Source organism: Aspergillus stella-maris, assembly GCF_047715825.1.
Source record: "Aspergillus stella-maris strain CBS 113639 unplaced genomic scaffold BDV14scaffold_79, whole genome shotgun sequence".
NCBI lineage: Eukaryota > Fungi > Ascomycota > Eurotiomycetes > Eurotiales > Aspergillaceae > Aspergillus > Aspergillus stella-maris.
This window is the reverse complement of record NW_027396873.1, coordinates 76,796-93,044: the sequence shown is the minus strand read 5'-3', so window position 1 is coordinate 93,044 and position 16,249 is coordinate 76,796. Positions and strand designations below refer to the sequence as shown.

At 51.5% G+C, this 16,249-nt stretch overlaps 8 protein-coding genes across 8 annotated transcripts; 3 read left to right on the top strand and 5 right to left on the bottom strand.

Moving 5' to 3' along the window:
• Positions 1-188: 188 nt before the first annotated feature.
• BDV14DRAFT_204683 (sedoheptulose 7-phosphate cyclase) lies at positions 189-1,780 on the top strand (the record flags this gene model as incomplete). The annotated part of the gene is made up of 3 exons (XM_073774570.1): positions 189-536; positions 591-1,091; positions 1,172-1,780. 3 exons carry the CDS (start codon positions 189-191, stop codon positions 1,778-1,780), a joined length of 1,458 nt encoding a protein of 485 aa, XP_073623444.1.
• A 259-nt stretch (positions 1,781-2,039) lies between these two features.
• BDV14DRAFT_204682 (metallophosphatase domain-containing protein) lies at positions 2,040-3,116 on the bottom strand (the record flags this gene model as incomplete). The annotated part of the gene is made up of 1 exon (XM_073774569.1): positions 2,040-3,116. The coding sequence occupies one exon, from the start codon at positions 3,114-3,116 to the stop codon at positions 2,040-2,042; it is 1,077 nt and encodes a 358-aa protein (XP_073623443.1).
• Positions 3,117-3,677: 561 nt separating this feature from the next.
• On the top strand, positions 3,678-4,701 carry BDV14DRAFT_141915 (uncharacterized protein). The gene has a single exon (XM_073766358.1). It carries the CDS (start codon positions 3,826-3,828, stop codon positions 4,630-4,632), a length of 807 nt encoding a protein of 268 aa, XP_073623442.1. The 5' UTR covers positions 3,678-3,825; the 3' UTR covers positions 4,633-4,701.
• Positions 4,702-5,702, bottom strand: BDV14DRAFT_141914 (uncharacterized protein). Its single transcript, XM_073766357.1, has one exon. The coding sequence runs from the start codon at positions 5,465-5,467 to the stop codon at positions 4,772-4,774; it is 696 nt and encodes a 231-aa protein (XP_073623441.1). The 5' UTR covers positions 5,468-5,702; the 3' UTR covers positions 4,702-4,771.
• Positions 5,703-6,033: 331 nt separating this feature from the next.
• On the bottom strand, positions 6,034-7,283 carry BDV14DRAFT_192963 (AHA1 family protein; the record flags this gene model as incomplete). The annotated part of the gene is made up of 3 exons (XM_073771700.1): positions 6,034-6,858; positions 6,922-7,004; positions 7,061-7,283. The coding sequence occupies 3 exons, from the start codon at positions 7,281-7,283 to the stop codon at positions 6,034-6,036; spliced, it is 1,131 nt and encodes a 376-aa protein (XP_073623440.1).
• A 628-nt stretch (positions 7,284-7,911) lies between these two features.
• On the bottom strand, positions 7,912-8,721 carry BDV14DRAFT_141910 (uncharacterized protein). Its single transcript, XM_073766356.1, has 2 exons — positions 8,413-8,721; positions 7,912-8,352 (listed from the first exon to the last, which is right to left on the bottom strand). The coding sequence occupies exons 1-2, from the start codon at positions 8,609-8,611 to the stop codon at positions 8,108-8,110; spliced, it is 444 nt and encodes a 147-aa protein (XP_073623439.1). The 5' UTR covers positions 8,612-8,721; the 3' UTR covers positions 7,912-8,107.
• A 974-nt stretch (positions 8,722-9,695) lies between these two features.
• Positions 9,696-13,577, bottom strand: BDV14DRAFT_192962 (uncharacterized protein; the record flags this gene model as incomplete). The annotated part of the gene is made up of 3 exons (XM_073771699.1): positions 9,696-13,147; positions 13,256-13,361; positions 13,437-13,577. 3 exons carry the CDS (start codon positions 13,575-13,577, stop codon positions 9,696-9,698), a joined length of 3,699 nt encoding a protein of 1,232 aa, XP_073623438.1.
• Positions 13,578-14,758: 1,181 nt separating this feature from the next.
• BDV14DRAFT_182604 (uncharacterized protein) lies at positions 14,759-15,967 on the top strand. Its single transcript, XM_073770250.1, has 4 exons — positions 14,759-14,900; positions 15,088-15,375; positions 15,562-15,611; positions 15,809-15,967. Exon 2 carries the CDS (start codon positions 15,115-15,117, stop codon positions 15,355-15,357), a length of 243 nt encoding a protein of 80 aa, XP_073623437.1. The 5' UTR covers positions 14,759-14,900; positions 15,088-15,114; the 3' UTR covers positions 15,358-15,375; positions 15,562-15,611; positions 15,809-15,967.
• Positions 15,968-16,249: the final 282 nt, after the last annotated feature.

Sequence of the window (16,249 nt, the reverse complement as noted above, 5' to 3'; positions counted from 1 at the left end):
ATTGGCAGACACCAGAGAGTCATTGACGTCGCCTGACGTCGCCTGACGCGGTGGTTAAGATTGACTCCGATCGTGATGGTGGGCCAACTGTATCGAACTTTATCTAGGGCTCTGCAGCCCTCGTCCCCGTCATAGTCTGCCAGCCAGAGACCGTCCTTCATCCGACCATCCACTTACCACTATACACAATGTCAGACCTCAAGGCTACCGTCTCCGAGACCAGAAATGGCTTCCACGTCACGGGCTACGAGAAAATCGAGTACAGCTTCAGCTTTCTCGACGGCGTCTTCGACCCGCAGAACTATGACCTGGCTAGCCTCTATGAGCGCTGGGGTCGCTGTCTCGCCATAATGGACAAGAACATCTTTGATCTCTACGGCGACCAGATGCAGCGGTACTTTGACTATCATGGTCTCGAGCTACAAGTCCACCAGACCATGATTGGCGAAAAGGCCAAGTCCCTCGAGACATTCACGAACATTGTGGACTCGATGACTGATTTCGGGCTTATTCGCAAGGAGCCTGTTCTGGTTGTGGTATGTTCAATCAAATCACCATATAGTATCTATTGATAATAATTGATTGTCCAGGGAGGAGGCCTCGTCACCGACGTCGTCGGCTTCGCCTGCGCCTCATACCGGCGCAACACAAACTACATCCGCATCCCAACAACAGTCATCGGCCTGATCGACGCCAGCGTGAGCATAAAAGTCGCCGTCAACTACGGCAACTACAAGAACCGGCTGGGCGCATACCACGCGCCCATGCACACCTTCCTGGACTTTAGTTTCCTGCGCACGCTGCCAGAGGCACAAGTGCGGAATGGCTTTGCGGAACTCATCAAGATCTCGAGCTGTGCTCATCGCCGCACATTCGATCTCCTCGATGAGTTCTGCGAGAGGTTGATCGGGACGAAGTTCGGGCGGGCCCTGCATGGCGATGAGGTTGAGAATGGCGTTGTTAGACGCGCTGCGGACGAGATTAATCGTAATGGGATATTTGAGATGTTGAAGCTTGAGACGCCGAATTTGCATGAGATTGGCCTGGATCGCGTTATTGCTTATGGGCATACTTGGTCGCCTGTGCATGAGGTTAGCTCTTCCCTTCCCTTTCCTTTCCTTTCCTTCCCTTCTTCCTTTCGGTGTTTATATCTTACTTATATGTTGTGCAGCTCGTCCCCCCGGTCCCCCTCCGCCACGGGCACGCCATCTCAATCGACATGGCCTATTCCGCAACACTCGCCAACACTCGCGGCCTCCTAAGCGACGCCGACCACGCGCGACTGCTCACTCTCTTCTCGCGCGCAGGCCTCTCAATGGACGATGACGACTTCAACGAGGAAGTCCTGTACAAAGCTACGCAGGCGATTCTCAAAACCCGCGACGGCTTGCTCCGCGCTGCTGTCCCCGGTCCTTTGGGGACATGTACGTTCCTAAACGACGTCAGTAATGAAGAGCTTTATGGCGCGCTGAGGAGACATAAGGAGATTGTGAAGGAGTATCCACGGAACGGAAAGGGGATTGAGGCGTTTGTTGATGCTAGTGATACGGGGTATACGATTAATCAGACTGAGGAGGATGGGGAGGGGGTGAAGCGGGTTGATTCTCCGATGCAGGATCAGGATTTGGAGCAGGATCTGGATCAGGGTAAGGAATTGCCTAAGGGGTTTGTGGATGGTGAGAGGAAGAGCATCTTCAAGGACGGTATTATTGATGGTCTTACGGGGCTGAAGGCTATAGTTGTTGATGGGCCGGGCAATACCGATGAGTTTCGCTCTTGAGGGACGGGATATAGATGGGCTTGGGTCTGGGCATGTTTGCATATATAACGGCCTTATTTGTTGTGCTGGGGAGTGCTGTCTGACTTTGTGATTTTGGATTTATGGTTGCTGCTGGAAAAATTAATATACGGAAGCCCAGTTTTTATGGGACTACGAATAGATGATAATAGCTGTGAAATGCACTAGATTGTCGGATGAAGATGAATTTATAGAGGTTTATCCTAGGGTCTACTAAGAAAATCATTAAGGCCAGCCCAAACTAGATATCAACAACGACAGCCTCATTCTTCAACTCATTAGCCAATCCCCCACCCACAACAGCTGCATTGACAAACGTCGTTACCCTTTCATCCTTGAAAACTTTTCTAATTGCTTCCCAAAACACCCCCAAGAACATAACCCCCAACGTCCCCCACCCACCCAACCGATTCTGAATCCCTTCAAACCCCCTTGTAACAGAATCCAACACCAAATCCTCCCGCCCATAACCCACATGTATATGCCCAAATACAACGAGTCTCGGTCTAACCCGTCCGATTTCCGAGGTTAGGTATGCGTCCCCTGTATGTCGAAGACCCCCGCCCTGGATATTTGGATCGAAGTCTAGATGGAGACGCGGCGGACCGTGTACGATGAGGATTTCTGTGTCGGCGGGTATTTTGTTTTCCCAGATTTCTTCTGAGAGGGAAGATGGGTACTGGAATGCCGAGATGCCGTATTGTGGTGTTAACGGAGTACCGTAGATCTTCAATTTCCTTGTCTTTTGAGGTGAAGTTGAAGTTGACGATAACGATAACGAGTGCGGCTCATTGTTGCTATTCTGGGCGTTGTCTTTGGCATCTGTACCGTCTTCCGAATTCGGAGTCAACGTGATTTCAGCCGTGATATCCTCATTCTCAAGATACACCACCCTCCCCCAATCCAAATCCCCCCTCGACCTGCTATCTCCATACCGCCGCTCAGGATACTTCTCCAAAAACCCCTCGTCAAGAAGAACATCGTGGTTCCCTGCTATAGCGACGATATGGTGATAGGGCTGGGCCGATAGCCAGTCGATTTGCTTCTGCAGCTCGTCAAACGAACCGTTCTCTGTTAGATCGCCAGCGTGGATCAAGACATCCCCCGGCGGAAGAGAGGGTTGATTATTATGTGTGTCTGAGACGCAGACGACCCGAATTTGGCCTTTTGGTGCTCTTTCTGCTTCTTTCGATGGTATTGATGGTAGTGTTGCTGCAGCGGGCGATAGGCGTAGGTGTAAATCAAGGAGGTACTGAGCCCATTTGCGCAGACGGTGGCCCGGCAGAGTGATCTTGCGAGGTTGTTCTCTAGCACTCATTCTCAGAACAATCAAGGGCGTCAAATGGCGGGATATTGTATCGCTCGAGAAATCACTTTGACGAGGTGGATTGGAGAATAGGTAGTTCTTAAGGGAACAATGAGAACACCCCGCAGGGTGCTTAAGGCCTCGATCGTTTTACCGCCCGGTTCGCAAAGAATAACTCTTAGGACTCCATTGGATTAGAACGTGTGCCCCCCTTGGTATCTGGGCGAGGCACCGGGCTTGAAGCTGGGGTGAGATGTGAAGGAAGATGGGAGGAACATGGCTGGGCTTCGGGTTGGGGCTCTTGTCCCTTTGGCGCCCGCTTGCCGTTCTTGGTCAACGAGGAAGGGCCAAGGTATGGTCAACACCACAGCTGTTTCAGACTACTACACTATTAACGTCCAAGTGATTGTCTATTGGAAGAGCTAGGCGCCTGGAGGGACTATCTTTGTCTAGGCGGCTATGTTACTAGGTAGAAAGGAGCCTCAGTATGACTAGAATACAGCTCTGGCGCGTAACACAGTTGGAACGGCGTTCATTCACAAGAGCCAAGTACCCAGCGCTACGCTCATTCTCTAAATATTGCTGCAATTCCTCCAGGTCTCATAATATCCCCTTTTCTTGTTTCTCAAAGCGTCTCATTCTCGACATCCTCCATCCAACAGAAATCTGAACCAGAGAGGAGTCTTTTCACCTACGCCAATCTAGATAGAGCCTCCTCAACATGGGTTGCGGATCCTCCAAACAAGTTGCTGGCATTGACGACCGTCACCCCAACCCACGAGCTGGACGAGGCCAGCAGGGCGCCATACAAATCAGCCCACCTCTCGAAACAACAATCCATATCCCCCGAAACCGAGCCGATCGGCACGGCGTGCCCATACCCACCACCGTACACGAAATCGACAATTCAACGCTGAACAGCGCCTTGACGCACATGGCAGTTTACCTCAATCAACGCCAAAAACAGCTAACCGTTATTGCTGTCGGCGGCGCCATCAACACCCTATACCTGCGCACCCGGAGTTCCACCCACGACGTCGACATCTTCGGTTCAATGCTAGATACACCAGCGCGGGTGCTGCTGGACGAAGCAATGCAGCATGCTATGTGCCAGGTCACGAAGGCTCTGGGGGTCACGAAGGCTCTGGGAACCGACTGGTTCAACACCGAGAATCAGATGTGGCTTTCTCCTGACCTCCACCGACAGTTGACGAATGAGGCGATTGAGCAGAATGTGGTCATCTTCCATAAGCCAGGGCTGAGGATTCTGGCGGCGCCGTGGAATTATTCTTTCTCGGGCAAGATTCAGAGGCTGTTGACTGGTGGACAGCAAGTTCGGCCTTATGATCTCAGAGATGCTGTCCATTATCTTCATCAGATTGTTACGCGGAACAATGAGCAGCCTGTGCCGGCGGCAACGATCCAGGCCTGGGCTCAACGATTCCATCACCAGTCCAGCAAGCGCTTCATTCTGTCAACCGTTAATGCGGAATATAAGCGGGTGTATAAACGGAACGGTATCGTGTGAAGACCCTTGGTATCTTCGGGTTTGGTCCAGCATGCTGTAGCTAGTTTCTTCTGAGCGACTGTCTTTAATGTTATCATAAGCCTTATTATTGTTGATAGAGGCGAGTTCCGAACAATCTAATCATTACGTCGTTGCTGATTTAAGTAAAATGTATATGCGGCGTCCAAATAACAATATTCCTCGCAAGAAAGTCCGGATCAGCCCGTTCATCATCTTTCCCATCCAGCAAAACACCATCATGATTCGGAATGTATAACGTCTCCACAAGAGGCGCAACAGCAGCCGCCCACCTCGGCGCCTCCTCATAAGGCCGATCCCCATCCTTCCTATTCCGCGCTTCTTCAATTTCCTCCGACGACATAATAGCCGGCGCACTCCGCGTCAACCCAAGCTTTACCCTAGCATTGAACGACCTCACCATAAGATAGGTCACGCAAGCCAGGAACGCATACCGCGATGGCTCAGCCTCATCCTTTGGATCAGGAATTTCCGAAATGGACCACTGCGGCTGTCTCCAGAACCACTCGAGGTAATTCCTGTAGCCGAAGACTCTATCCAGCACGAAGCATTCGTACAGTCGGTACAGTGCATAGAGTGAATTGTCTTCGAACACGCCCCGAGGACATGCGTATTTGCGCGCGGACACTGACTCCCAGTAGCTAGATGCGTCTTGGAGGATCTGCTCTGGTGGTGGAGGTGGGAAGGTTGGGAAGTCTGTGTCGGATGGCTCTGCCTCTGATTGCGCATCAACTGCACGGGAATCAGAAGTTTTGAAGGGCCGGTCAAATCGCAAATAGCTCCGCAGCCGGGAAATGAATGTGCTTTGTCTTCGCATATTGATACCTCACGTTGATTGACTGATGACGCTGATCTGATTATCGAGCTAGGGAGGGAGGAAGATGTGTTTGCTTCGAGTAAGGCAACGAAGCTTTGTGGTTGTATGCTAATGACGATCAAGCCATCGATCAAAGTCTCGGCAAATTTAAGTCTTATAGGGTCATTTCCTGACCAGCTTCTGCATGCATCTTGGGACTTGTAGTTAGTGCATTGCAAATGAAGTTGAGACATGGCGGATCATCTGCTCATGCAGCGCTTAGCGCACGTCATGTGACCCATCACAGAGCATATACTTAGAAGAACAAAGCGGTTCATACGCTGGTGAAAACTTTGTGAGTTCTTGAATTTTATTCATTATCCAGTCATCTTTACATACTCCAAGTTCTAATCATAGGAACCTTGGAAATTCTATCGTATAATCGTAGAAGAGGTGCCCTCGCAAGACGACGCAGGATCGAGGGACCATCATCAAAATAAGAAAACCAGAAGGATAGCTCAAGGCGAAACCCCGCTGGGAAGAATAACGGCAACGAGAATAATCTCGCTCCTAAATCTAACTCTATATCACGAACTCGGCCAAAGCGCCCGCAGTCGATCAGAGAATAGTGCCGAACCTATACCGAGGAAAAGAACGAAAGTTGTAATCAGCAGCTGTCTCCAAGCGAAAGAACGAGATCTGGACGAGAATGGTAAGGAAGCAATTGGTGACGCTCCGCGAGAGCCAACATACCCGAAAGTCTGCTTGATGCTGCGAACGTAGTACAGCTCCCAGTTCTGTTTCGTGACGTCCTCCTGGCCGACGGGGACACCGGTCCAGGACACGCGCATTTGAGTGACACCGTCGACGTCGTTCTGGTCAAAGTTGATCTCGAGAGTACTGAAGTGACCTTCGGGCCACTGAGCCAGGCGCCACTTCTGAACCAGCAGTTTGGGCGACTCGAGCTTGACGAATTCTCCAGTAACGTTGCCATCGAAGATCGAGAACTTGCCGCCCTCCTTGGCACCATCCCACTGACGGGGTGCGCCACGAGTGAAAGCGGCCAGGCGCTCGGGCTCTGTGAAAGTCTTGAAAAGCTCTTCGGCGGTGGTGCGAAATTCGTCTGAGGCGGTCACGGTGGTAGTGTTGACAGAGACCTTGTTGGCGGTGGTGGTAGTGGCGGTCTTGGGGGCGGAGGATTCTTGCTTGGTGCTCTGAGGGTATTGAGTAGCGGGTGTGAATCCCTTGGAGGGGTTGACCCCAGGGGCGTGTTGAATGTCCTTTCCGTGCTCGGTGACCAGAGCAGAGGCAAGCTTGGAGAGTTCCTTGCGGAGCTGAGGGACAAGCTTGGAGCGCACGAGATCCTTCACGGGCTGCTTGGAAGAGGAATCGGCGTAGTTTTCGATTTCAAACTACAGAGCATCCAGTCAGCCGAAGCCCGGAATGAGTGATTGCGGGAGGTCCAGGGAACATACGACATACTCATCCTCCTCGGTGTCGTGGGCAACCTCGGGGATTGTGATGGTTCCGCTGACAGCCTCTTCTTCCTTGTTCTTACCTATGGAATGTCTTAGTGACTACTTGGAGAATATTCAATTACAGCTAAATGCGTACCTTCGTACTCCAACTGCAGCTTGACGTCGAACAAGGTGATGACCTTGCCCTTCCGCTGGCTGACATCTACGTCGCCATCCATGCTCAACACGTTGGACACCTTCGCAGTAACACCATCTTGCTCGGCTGAAACCGTTCGAAGAGTTTCCGTGAGATAGTTCTTGGCCCAGCCGGAGACATCCTTGTTGACCCAGTGCCAGTTGTTGGGGTTGTGAAGAACCATGATGCCGGTGTGGAATTATATTATACGACTAGACGAGGGAGAAAATTCTGCAGCGGGGACTGGAAGGTATCCGAGTTCCGACGAGCGAGCCTTGACTTTATCTTCAACTAGAGGTTCTGCGACAAGCATGCAATTAGCTTCGACTCTTGCAACAAAGAAGTAAAATTGTGCAGCAGGATAAAGAGCATGCGTAATTCAGGATCTGGGTAGCGTTCCCGGATCAGGAAGCTAATCAGCAATGAAGATGAATAAATCCAACTTCCTCTGACTGGTGCCAGCGTGTAGTCTCATCATACGAAGCGAGCGTGGGGTTTGTGGGCTGAGAAAAAAATTTCGGTGCAACTTACAGTTTCGACGAGAACGTTCAGATCAAGAACGCTGGGAAGAGATAGATCAATCCAAGTCCACTCGGCAATCAGAGGGGAGTACAGGGGGAGAGGTACAGTCAGGAGAGAGAGTTGGGGTTAAATAACACGGCGCGCTGGGCCGGGAGTTGGTGAAGTCGAACCGAAAGATTCGAACGGAAAGCTCTAGAAGGGATGGGTCACGTGCGCTTAGTCATGCTCTCCATCGGGGCTCCTTCCAAATTGGGAAAATGCTTGTCCTGCACTAACACCTGCAGAACAGAGCCTCCATTACTTCGACTATTCATAACCTTAACACAAGATCTGGCAATAGCAACTAGGCAGCGGATACCCTACAAAACCCCAATTGCTCCTACTCCAACAGCAACCAAACCACCAACTGCCTGCCAGGCTGGAGCCCCAAGTACATTGCCTTGATCGCTGCCACCATATCTTTCACACATCCACTCCCCATCCTCTTCAGTGCAGCTTCCCATGGATAGGGTGCAGTAGCCCTCTGTGAGCCATCATTAGTCGGAGGATATTCGCACGGATTGCAAGATAATGCTCACCTCCACCACCACAGCAAGAAGCAAGCGAAGGCATGCACTTGTCACCGCAGCATGCCTCGCCAGAGTCGCAGCTCAAGCCATCAGAACAGCACTCGCCTCCAAGAGGAGTGCACGAGTTCTCACAGCAAGTATCGAAAGTAGAGCAACAGTGATCTGGAGAGCGCAGTGAGCTAGCATTTAACTAACGAGGTAGAGGGTTGTCAGCGGGCTTACCGTGACATTCTTCATAGCCTGTCTCGCAGGACTGACGGGTGAATAAGTCTCGTGGAGTAACTTGAACGCCGCCGGTACGAGGCTCGGTTTTTATGACAGGAGTAAGGGTCCTGTCGTTGGTTGCATGGACGTTTGGGCTTGCAAGAGCAACGGTCAGGAAGACGACGAACACCTTGAGAACTCCCAGCATGAAACGCATAATGGCAAGCTATCAATCACGTTATATCGGTCGGTTATTGTCTGTTTTCTTCTCTTACGAAGGCTTGAGTGACGAACTACAGACAACATGACCAGGAAACCAGATCGAGCGACCCCCTCCCACCTTTATAAAGGATGGAATCGATTGCGGCTCAGCACGTGTACCGTACAGGTCAAGAGGCTCGGCTCTGGTGATCTTTACTCAGAATTCGACGCGGAGGGATGAATACGAGCTTCGGTGCAACGCAATGGGCACCCCAACACAAACATCAATGGATGTTTCTCTGGCCAAGCTACATGGACAAAATGACTCGCGGATCGATTGGGCCCGACGGTATTCCACTACACCCCAACATCTACCAAGCGAATCGTGAACATAGTTCATGCCATCCTTTATACCAGGGATGGCTAGTACCGTCTAACAAATTAGACTATAGAGCCTCGTTCTGGGGGGGAGAGGGGAGGGGTTCAGTGCCCAGGACAATCAAGCGCCGAGACACTCACCATCCGGGGCAACCATCCATCCGATTACGAGGATGTGCTGGCAAGTTCTTCTAATGGCCAGCGCAATGTGCCAAGCGGTTACAGAGCATCTCAGCCTCCATGAACGCCGATCGACGTGAGGTTTGTGCGTCGTGCCCGAACATGGTGCAGTCGGATTTAAATAACGAGAGGAGGTGATTGAATAAATGAGAAAACAACTTCTTCTGGCCACAAGGCTGCGAGCATGAGAAGAGTCCTACCCTAACATTTGCAGTATTAAACTGCGAGCCCTATGCCTAACTGCTGCGGTGACCCGGCGGGAGGTTGCCAACCCTGATATGCCGACTTTCTGACCTACATTTATAGCAAAGGACAGTAAAAGTCTCACAAAAGCAGTCTCAATATGAGTAGTGTATATATAAAAAGAGTATAGTAACGATCGAAGGGTATCTCTCGAGTAAGTAACAAGATATATCAACAAGAAACAACCGAACAAACAACAAACATCATGTCATATCGTGTTCATGGTCATCATATCTTCAAGTACATCCATCCCGACTGAGTCTCGACATCAATCCAGATTAAAAATCCAAATCGATCTGCTAAGCAGTCTCCAAACTCTCCACCTCCTCCCACCCTCCCTCCCTCTCCAACTGACTCCTAACCCTCCCCCTCAAATCCCCAATCTCACCCCCCAGCGCCTCCCCCCACTGCCCCTCAACAGTCGCAACCTTCTCCTTAAGATCATTCGTCAACCCCCGTTCCTCTCCCTGTCTAACACCCTCAATCTCCCCCTTAACAATCTCCTCACTCTCACCAGCGCGAATCCGTTCCGTTTCGAGTAGTTTGCAGTTCCCTCTCATGACAGCGGACTTCACCTCGTGCAGTAAGCAAAGGAGATTAATTTGCGATTCGATATACTGATAACTTGACTTTTCGGCGTGCGAGACGAGCGTGTAGAGGTATTGCAACGGGTGCGTGACGTAGCTAGGATTCTCGTCGATTTCGTTCGGTGGGATCTGGATCTGGAATCCTTCTAGATTCTCCGGGAGGGATTGGACAAGGGTGTTTAGGCCCGGCGCGATGTCCCAGAATGCGGATAGTTGAGATTCAACGCCGCGAACGACATTCTCCTCAATTATAGACTGGAAGCTTTCAAGGCGTGAAAGCGAAGCAGATTCGAAGTGCGCGCGGCGGTCCAGTGCATCCTTGATGAAGAACGCGGATGTACTGGCTATTTTCTCGGTATTTGCGGATTGCTTGTATGGCAAAACAACAAGATCCCTGTACCGCTCATCCCGGGCCGTAATAAGGTCGTAGAGTTCGCGGTGGAGCGACTCCCTTGCTTCAAAGAGCCACTTTAGCGTCGTGAGTTTTTCGAGGAGTTCGGGCTTTTCGTCCCCCTCTTCGAGAGATTGATCGGGTGTTGAGTGGGCCGCTGCGTTGAGGAGTTTAGAACTCAACTCTTCGATGCATGTGCTTGCGCGGTCGATGCGGTCTGTCAGTATACTTTGGAGCGGCGTAAGTACAGATTCCTGGTACGTGTCGAGGAGTTTCTTGGTCACCGCGCGCTCGCGCGCATTCTCGTCGTTTATAAGCGCTGCTTCGGCCTCCGCGGCTTCAGCGAAGGAGAGGGATCCGTCTGCGATCTGGGACTGGATGTTTGATTTGAAGGCGCGGCGGTTTTCGGACTTGTGTGTTTTGTGTGTGTTCCAGAGAGTCTCGGTCTCTGTGGCGTGCCGCTGGCGCGTGGATTTTATTTCGGAATGATCGCTTATGCTTCTCACGACGGTGCGGTAGGTTATTAGGTCTGGGTGGCTGTTGTTTACTGCTGGGTAGTGTCGTGGGTACGGGGGTGGGAGGGTGATTAAGCGCGAGACGTCCATTTTCTGGGGCTCGGCAGTGGCGCTGTTGCTGTTGCTGTAGCTGCTTTGGCTGGGTGTTGGGTACGTTTGCTGTGGGTATTGATGGTGTGCGTCCTCGTGCCAGCCGACTTTTTCGGGGGGGTACTCGTCGGGCCCGTACCCTGCGTAGGGATTGAATGGGTCGTCTTGATTCTCTGTGCTGCCGTTGCTGCGAAGACCTAGTGGGAGACCCATGTACTTCGATTCGCGCTTTGAGCGTTGGATTCGCCGTTCGCCTCCTTCGCTGCCGGAGCCGGTGCGGGATTCCCACCAGCGGCTTGGGGCGCGGCCTCGGGAGCTCTCGTCGTTACTTATGCCGAGACTGGCGATGGGCGAGAGACACGGCTTGTAGTTGTTCCAGGATGACTCGCCGCGGGTTGTAGGAATATCGAGTCTCGGTCCTTTGAGGGAGCGGCGGTTGACTGGTTCGGGGACTGGCTTGGGAGGTAGCTGGAAGAGACTCCGCTTAAATTGGTCCAAATCAAACGATCCAGCGTCGAAGATCTTGGAGTACCGCTCACGCCGGATCTGGGTTTCCGCAATAATGAACTCTGTGAATAGGCGTAGGGCTTCTGCCTCGTCCGCAGCGCTAGCTTCTTTCTCAATGAACTCCTTGTGTCTCCGTGTGGCGCTCTGTATGAGTTCCGAGTCCTGGTTGACCACGGAATCAAGCGATTGTCCGCGGTGAAGAGACGGCCGTCGAGGCTGCAGAGTTGGAGAGCTCACAGTGTCGTTTGGCAGGTGGAGGATATGTGAGACCGGACGATCTTCCCTGCGCGACTGTCCAGAGGATGGACGCGAGTCTTGCCCCGACTGTAGTGGAGGAGTTGGGAGTGCTTTTGGAGGTAGGATCTGCGGAGGCTTCTGGAACGTAGCCGGCTGGTCCGGGTTCGGTGAAAAAGGTGGTGTCTGCGCATATCTATGCGACGATCCCATAGGGCTCGGCTCGGCTCCTCGAGGGGTCGAAAATGGAGACTTGCTTGACGAGAACAAACTTGTTGAAGAAGCTCTTGATTGGGAAGTCGGCATATCGGAAGTGACGCTGTGGTTGCTGCGTGGTGTATGTCTTGACGTCCCATCAGACCGAGACTTCTCAACGTTGTGCTGGTCATCAAAGACAAGGTTTGACGGCTTCAGTTGGTCCAATGCGTCTGCCCATGGATTGGTGCTCTGCGACACGGCACTGTAGTCGTCAAAGACTTGACTCTGTCTATTCCTGCGTTCTGTCCTCCTCTCTCGAATGCCTTTGGCGCTGGTATCTCGAACAGCCGGACTACGAAACAGGCCACCGTTCATGGAGTTCCGATTAATAGAATTTCGATGCGGATGCGCAGTGCCACTAGATCCAGAACCGCTGGCGTCCCGAGAGACAACTTGGTTTGTTGTATCGATGTTCAGCGGCGCCCTGTCTGGCTTCGGCGTAGGACCTGTTTGCCCTTCATCAACCCATCCCGCCGGTGTTGGTGGGATGCTACCCAGCCCAGTCCCTAATGATGGAGGCTGACGCGCTACGCGTGTAGGAATATGCGAGCTGCGCGACGAAGAGGCGTCCGACAACCCGTTCACACTCTGCGATCTCGGCATCGGAGGGGGACCTGGAGGAGGTGGTGGAAGCGGCATTCCTGGCTCCCAAGCCGCATTCTGTGGTGGTGATCGACTTCGCGAGTGGCTTGTAGCTCTCGATGTACTAGCACTTCCCACAACAGGTCCCGCAGACACCGCTCGCCTAGAATTTGGAGCACGCCCTGAATCATCCCGTTGTAGAGCCGTGTTCTGGTAAGCGTACACGTTTTGCTGAGGTTGAGCATGGTGTAGGTTATCCTCCGAAACCATTATATACGGCCGAGAACCCGCGTTATACGACTGGTCATGGTAGACTTCTGCCCGATTGTGTGAAGACGACCGAGATAATGGTCCTCCTTGTGGTAAAGGAGGTGGTGGTGGGAGCGAAACCTGTCTGTTATGCCTAGCATCTGGTTGCACAACGGAAAGAGGTCGCGTGCGTGGAATTGACTGCTGTCGCGAGCCCATGTACGGCGACCCGGCATCAGGCGACGTGGAGTGTAAAGTCGGTGTTGTATGCGTCGGGTGCTCTGGATGCTGCTGCTGCTGGCTTGGGGGGGAGTATGGTGGAGGCGGCGACGCCATTTCTTTACGAGATCAACATTAGCCTTAGTCGACGCAACTACACTTGCTGATTCAAGCAAGACAACAAGCGCAAACCACTTCGTCATCAAGAGGCAAACAATAGTACTCACCAGGATTGGCATATCGATGCTGTGGGACAATTCGAACCATGTTGTTCGACTGTGAGTACGGCGACTGGTTGGCACTCACCGATCCATGATGGACCGGCCCCCAGTCCTGGGGATTGTAAGGGGCGTTGTAAGGTCTGGACGCCATGGGTGATGATCCAAGAGCTGCCCCAGCAGAGTTAACAGCTGGAGACTGAGTGAAGGGACTAGACAAGGAGGTGGTGGAAATGGGCGTTGATAAGTAGCCCGCACCAAGCCCGACACCGAGTCCCTGACCCTGGAACTGGTGATTATTGAAAGAGGTGGTCAATGGAGGCGGCTGCATAGCATATTCGCGACGACCAGGGGAAGGCTGACTGCGAGGCGTCGGCCAGCCGTTGTTGGCTGTATAAGGACTGGACGACGGGTCGTCGCCAGTGTTACTCGGGGACCGCCAGCTACAATGAACAGCCTCGATCAGCCTCGGGGAGAAGTGGATGAGAACAAAGAACGAGGGGAGGACAGCAGGAGATGGGATGACGGGGGACGGGCCAGCGCGCACCTATTCATACTGGCGCAGTCAGGAGCCAACCAGACATGGTGGCATGGTTGATATCCGCGCGTTGGGTAAGGGGGAGGAAGCGACAGGTTCCCTTGGGAAGAGAGGCGAGCGCGATACAAAGAGCGAAAGACTCCAGTGGGATGAAGGGCAGGCCAACCAGGAGTGGAGGAGGACTGGTGTCGTGGAGGATGAAGCTAAGAAAGATAAAAATAACTTCCCTTAAGTCAAGATCGGTCAGCGTGGCTGCAGAAGACTGAGCGGAGGCCAGAGCCCGTCGCATGCAGCCTTGGGCTTCTCATCACGCCCGGCGCTGTGACGGCGCTTACATGGACCTGTCACAGCTCACCTTCTGGAATCTCCCCACGCCGTCCAGCAAATCAACCTTGATAAAGCCACCCGGCCGTGTCCAAGAGTTCGAGATTGTCGGAGCTAGCCTGAGTGGTGGTAGCGCAAGAGTCCCATTGAATTGGGAACAGGAGATGTTAAGAATGATCTGCTGAGGGGTTCAAGTCTTGCAACCAGTACAATCACGATTCTCTGAACAATGACTATCAGTCTATCTCACAATCCCAACTGACTACTGCAAGTTTACTGGATAGACAATACAATAGTGCATAGAAATTAATTGCATTTGATTAACTGCGAGGTACCTTGGATAGAGAGAGAGACCCTGAGGTTCTGGAGCCAGTTAGTGCATGTTCGGTCTCTAAACATAGAAGCGCCAAGTTGGTCCAAACAGTTTCAGATAAATGCCTTGTCACAGGCGGTGGTCATCAAGGAAGAAATATGTTGACCGTCGTGATAAAAAATTATGATAAATCATCATTGTACAGGAAGGACCAGAAAAGGCTAAACAAGAAAAGCTGGGTACTCACAGTTTAATACAGCTACGAAGCTGTCGTGTCAGTGATCCTACTTGTACTGCGCGTTGTCAGTACTCGGACTGAAACTACTTGGCAGTGTAGACGGGATACGACGACGGTCAGTCATGACAACTTTCGTCTTGGTCGGCGAGCCAACTTGGACATATGCTTGTCTTTTTTGTGTCGATTCATCATAGAAGGGAATGAGACGTTCAAGGCAGCTGAGACATACAGTTGGTACTACCTAGGAATATTCTTATACAAGTCAGCAACACGTTATCAAAAAAGACGATGTGTGGAAGCAGGATGGTTCATGTCAGTTTTGCATGAATGGTAAAAAAAAGATGTTGTCTGCATTGATAACTCAAATAAGACTCGTCATCTAGGAAATCATCATTGAAAAGAGGAGGCTATGCTAGGGCTATTATTACCTTGACAGTGTATTGAACATCCAAGCGATGACTGATGGTCCTTGCAGACTGGCTTCGATATTAGCCTCAAGCACGACTGCAGTAGACAGAGCATGTGCTGTGGATGAAAATCTCAGTGGGCGAGGTTTTCTAGGCCTGCCGCAAAAATGGCTTATCCATCAGGACCGGACGTCTGTCGGACGCCGTCGGAGCCCAGTGCCGCTTCATCTTCGAAAGGGTTCTTGTGAAAAGGGATGTAGAGCTTACCATCAGACGATGGGTGTTGGGTGATGTTCCTTTCCTAGAAGCCTTTGTAACGTCAGAATATGCCATAATGAATTCAACGAAACAAAACAAAATACATGAGATTGAAGTCAGAAATAGCCATTTGTTTTCGTTCAGAAACCGGAGGTCTCAGTCGGTAATTTCCAGCGTATAAAATACGAAGAGCATCATTCAAAGGGGGTGAAAGAGGAGAGAGCAAGTGGAACGTACATTTGAGAATGGTCATAGGCGAAGCTTGCCGACTGATAGATGGGTTAGTCCTGTTTTCCTGTTAGCATCCTGCCAACAAGCTGCTAGTGGATCAGAATGAGATCTCTTCGCAAAGCATCAGACTGACGTGCAAAGAATTGAGTTTTCATGCCCCGGAGGGTCAAAGACTCTAGTTTGAAATGGTTCTAGTTATCATCATAGAGGGGGAGGTGCAGATAGGCGAGGTGCAGAAGGACCAAGGTCTTACCAAAAAATCTCTGTGCTGAGTGTCGGCGCGGTTAGTGGATGTTTGCATGATTATCAACCTGCAGTGGCAGGACTTTGAAGATACATGTTGAGTGTCCCAGACATCAAGGAACAACGAGACCAGAGGAGGAATCGCGTGTTGTGGTGAAGAGAAAAGATGAAAGAGTCTCGCGAAGTTTTTTTAGCTGCTTCGACCGGAGCTAGTTTTACCGAGACGCTAGTGGATTAGGGCTATTCCTGTTCTGGCTAGGTAGACTTTTGTGCTTAGTAATGAATCACGTGGATTGTTGGACGCTCTACAGAGTGCAGCCTCAACACTAACTGATTCTTGAGATACATGGAATACTTTCATTCGTGAGTAGTAGCTGAAACGATAGATGGTTGTCTCATATTCAATGCTTCAACTCAATTATCAGAAATTGCCAAAACGCTTGTTGCTTCT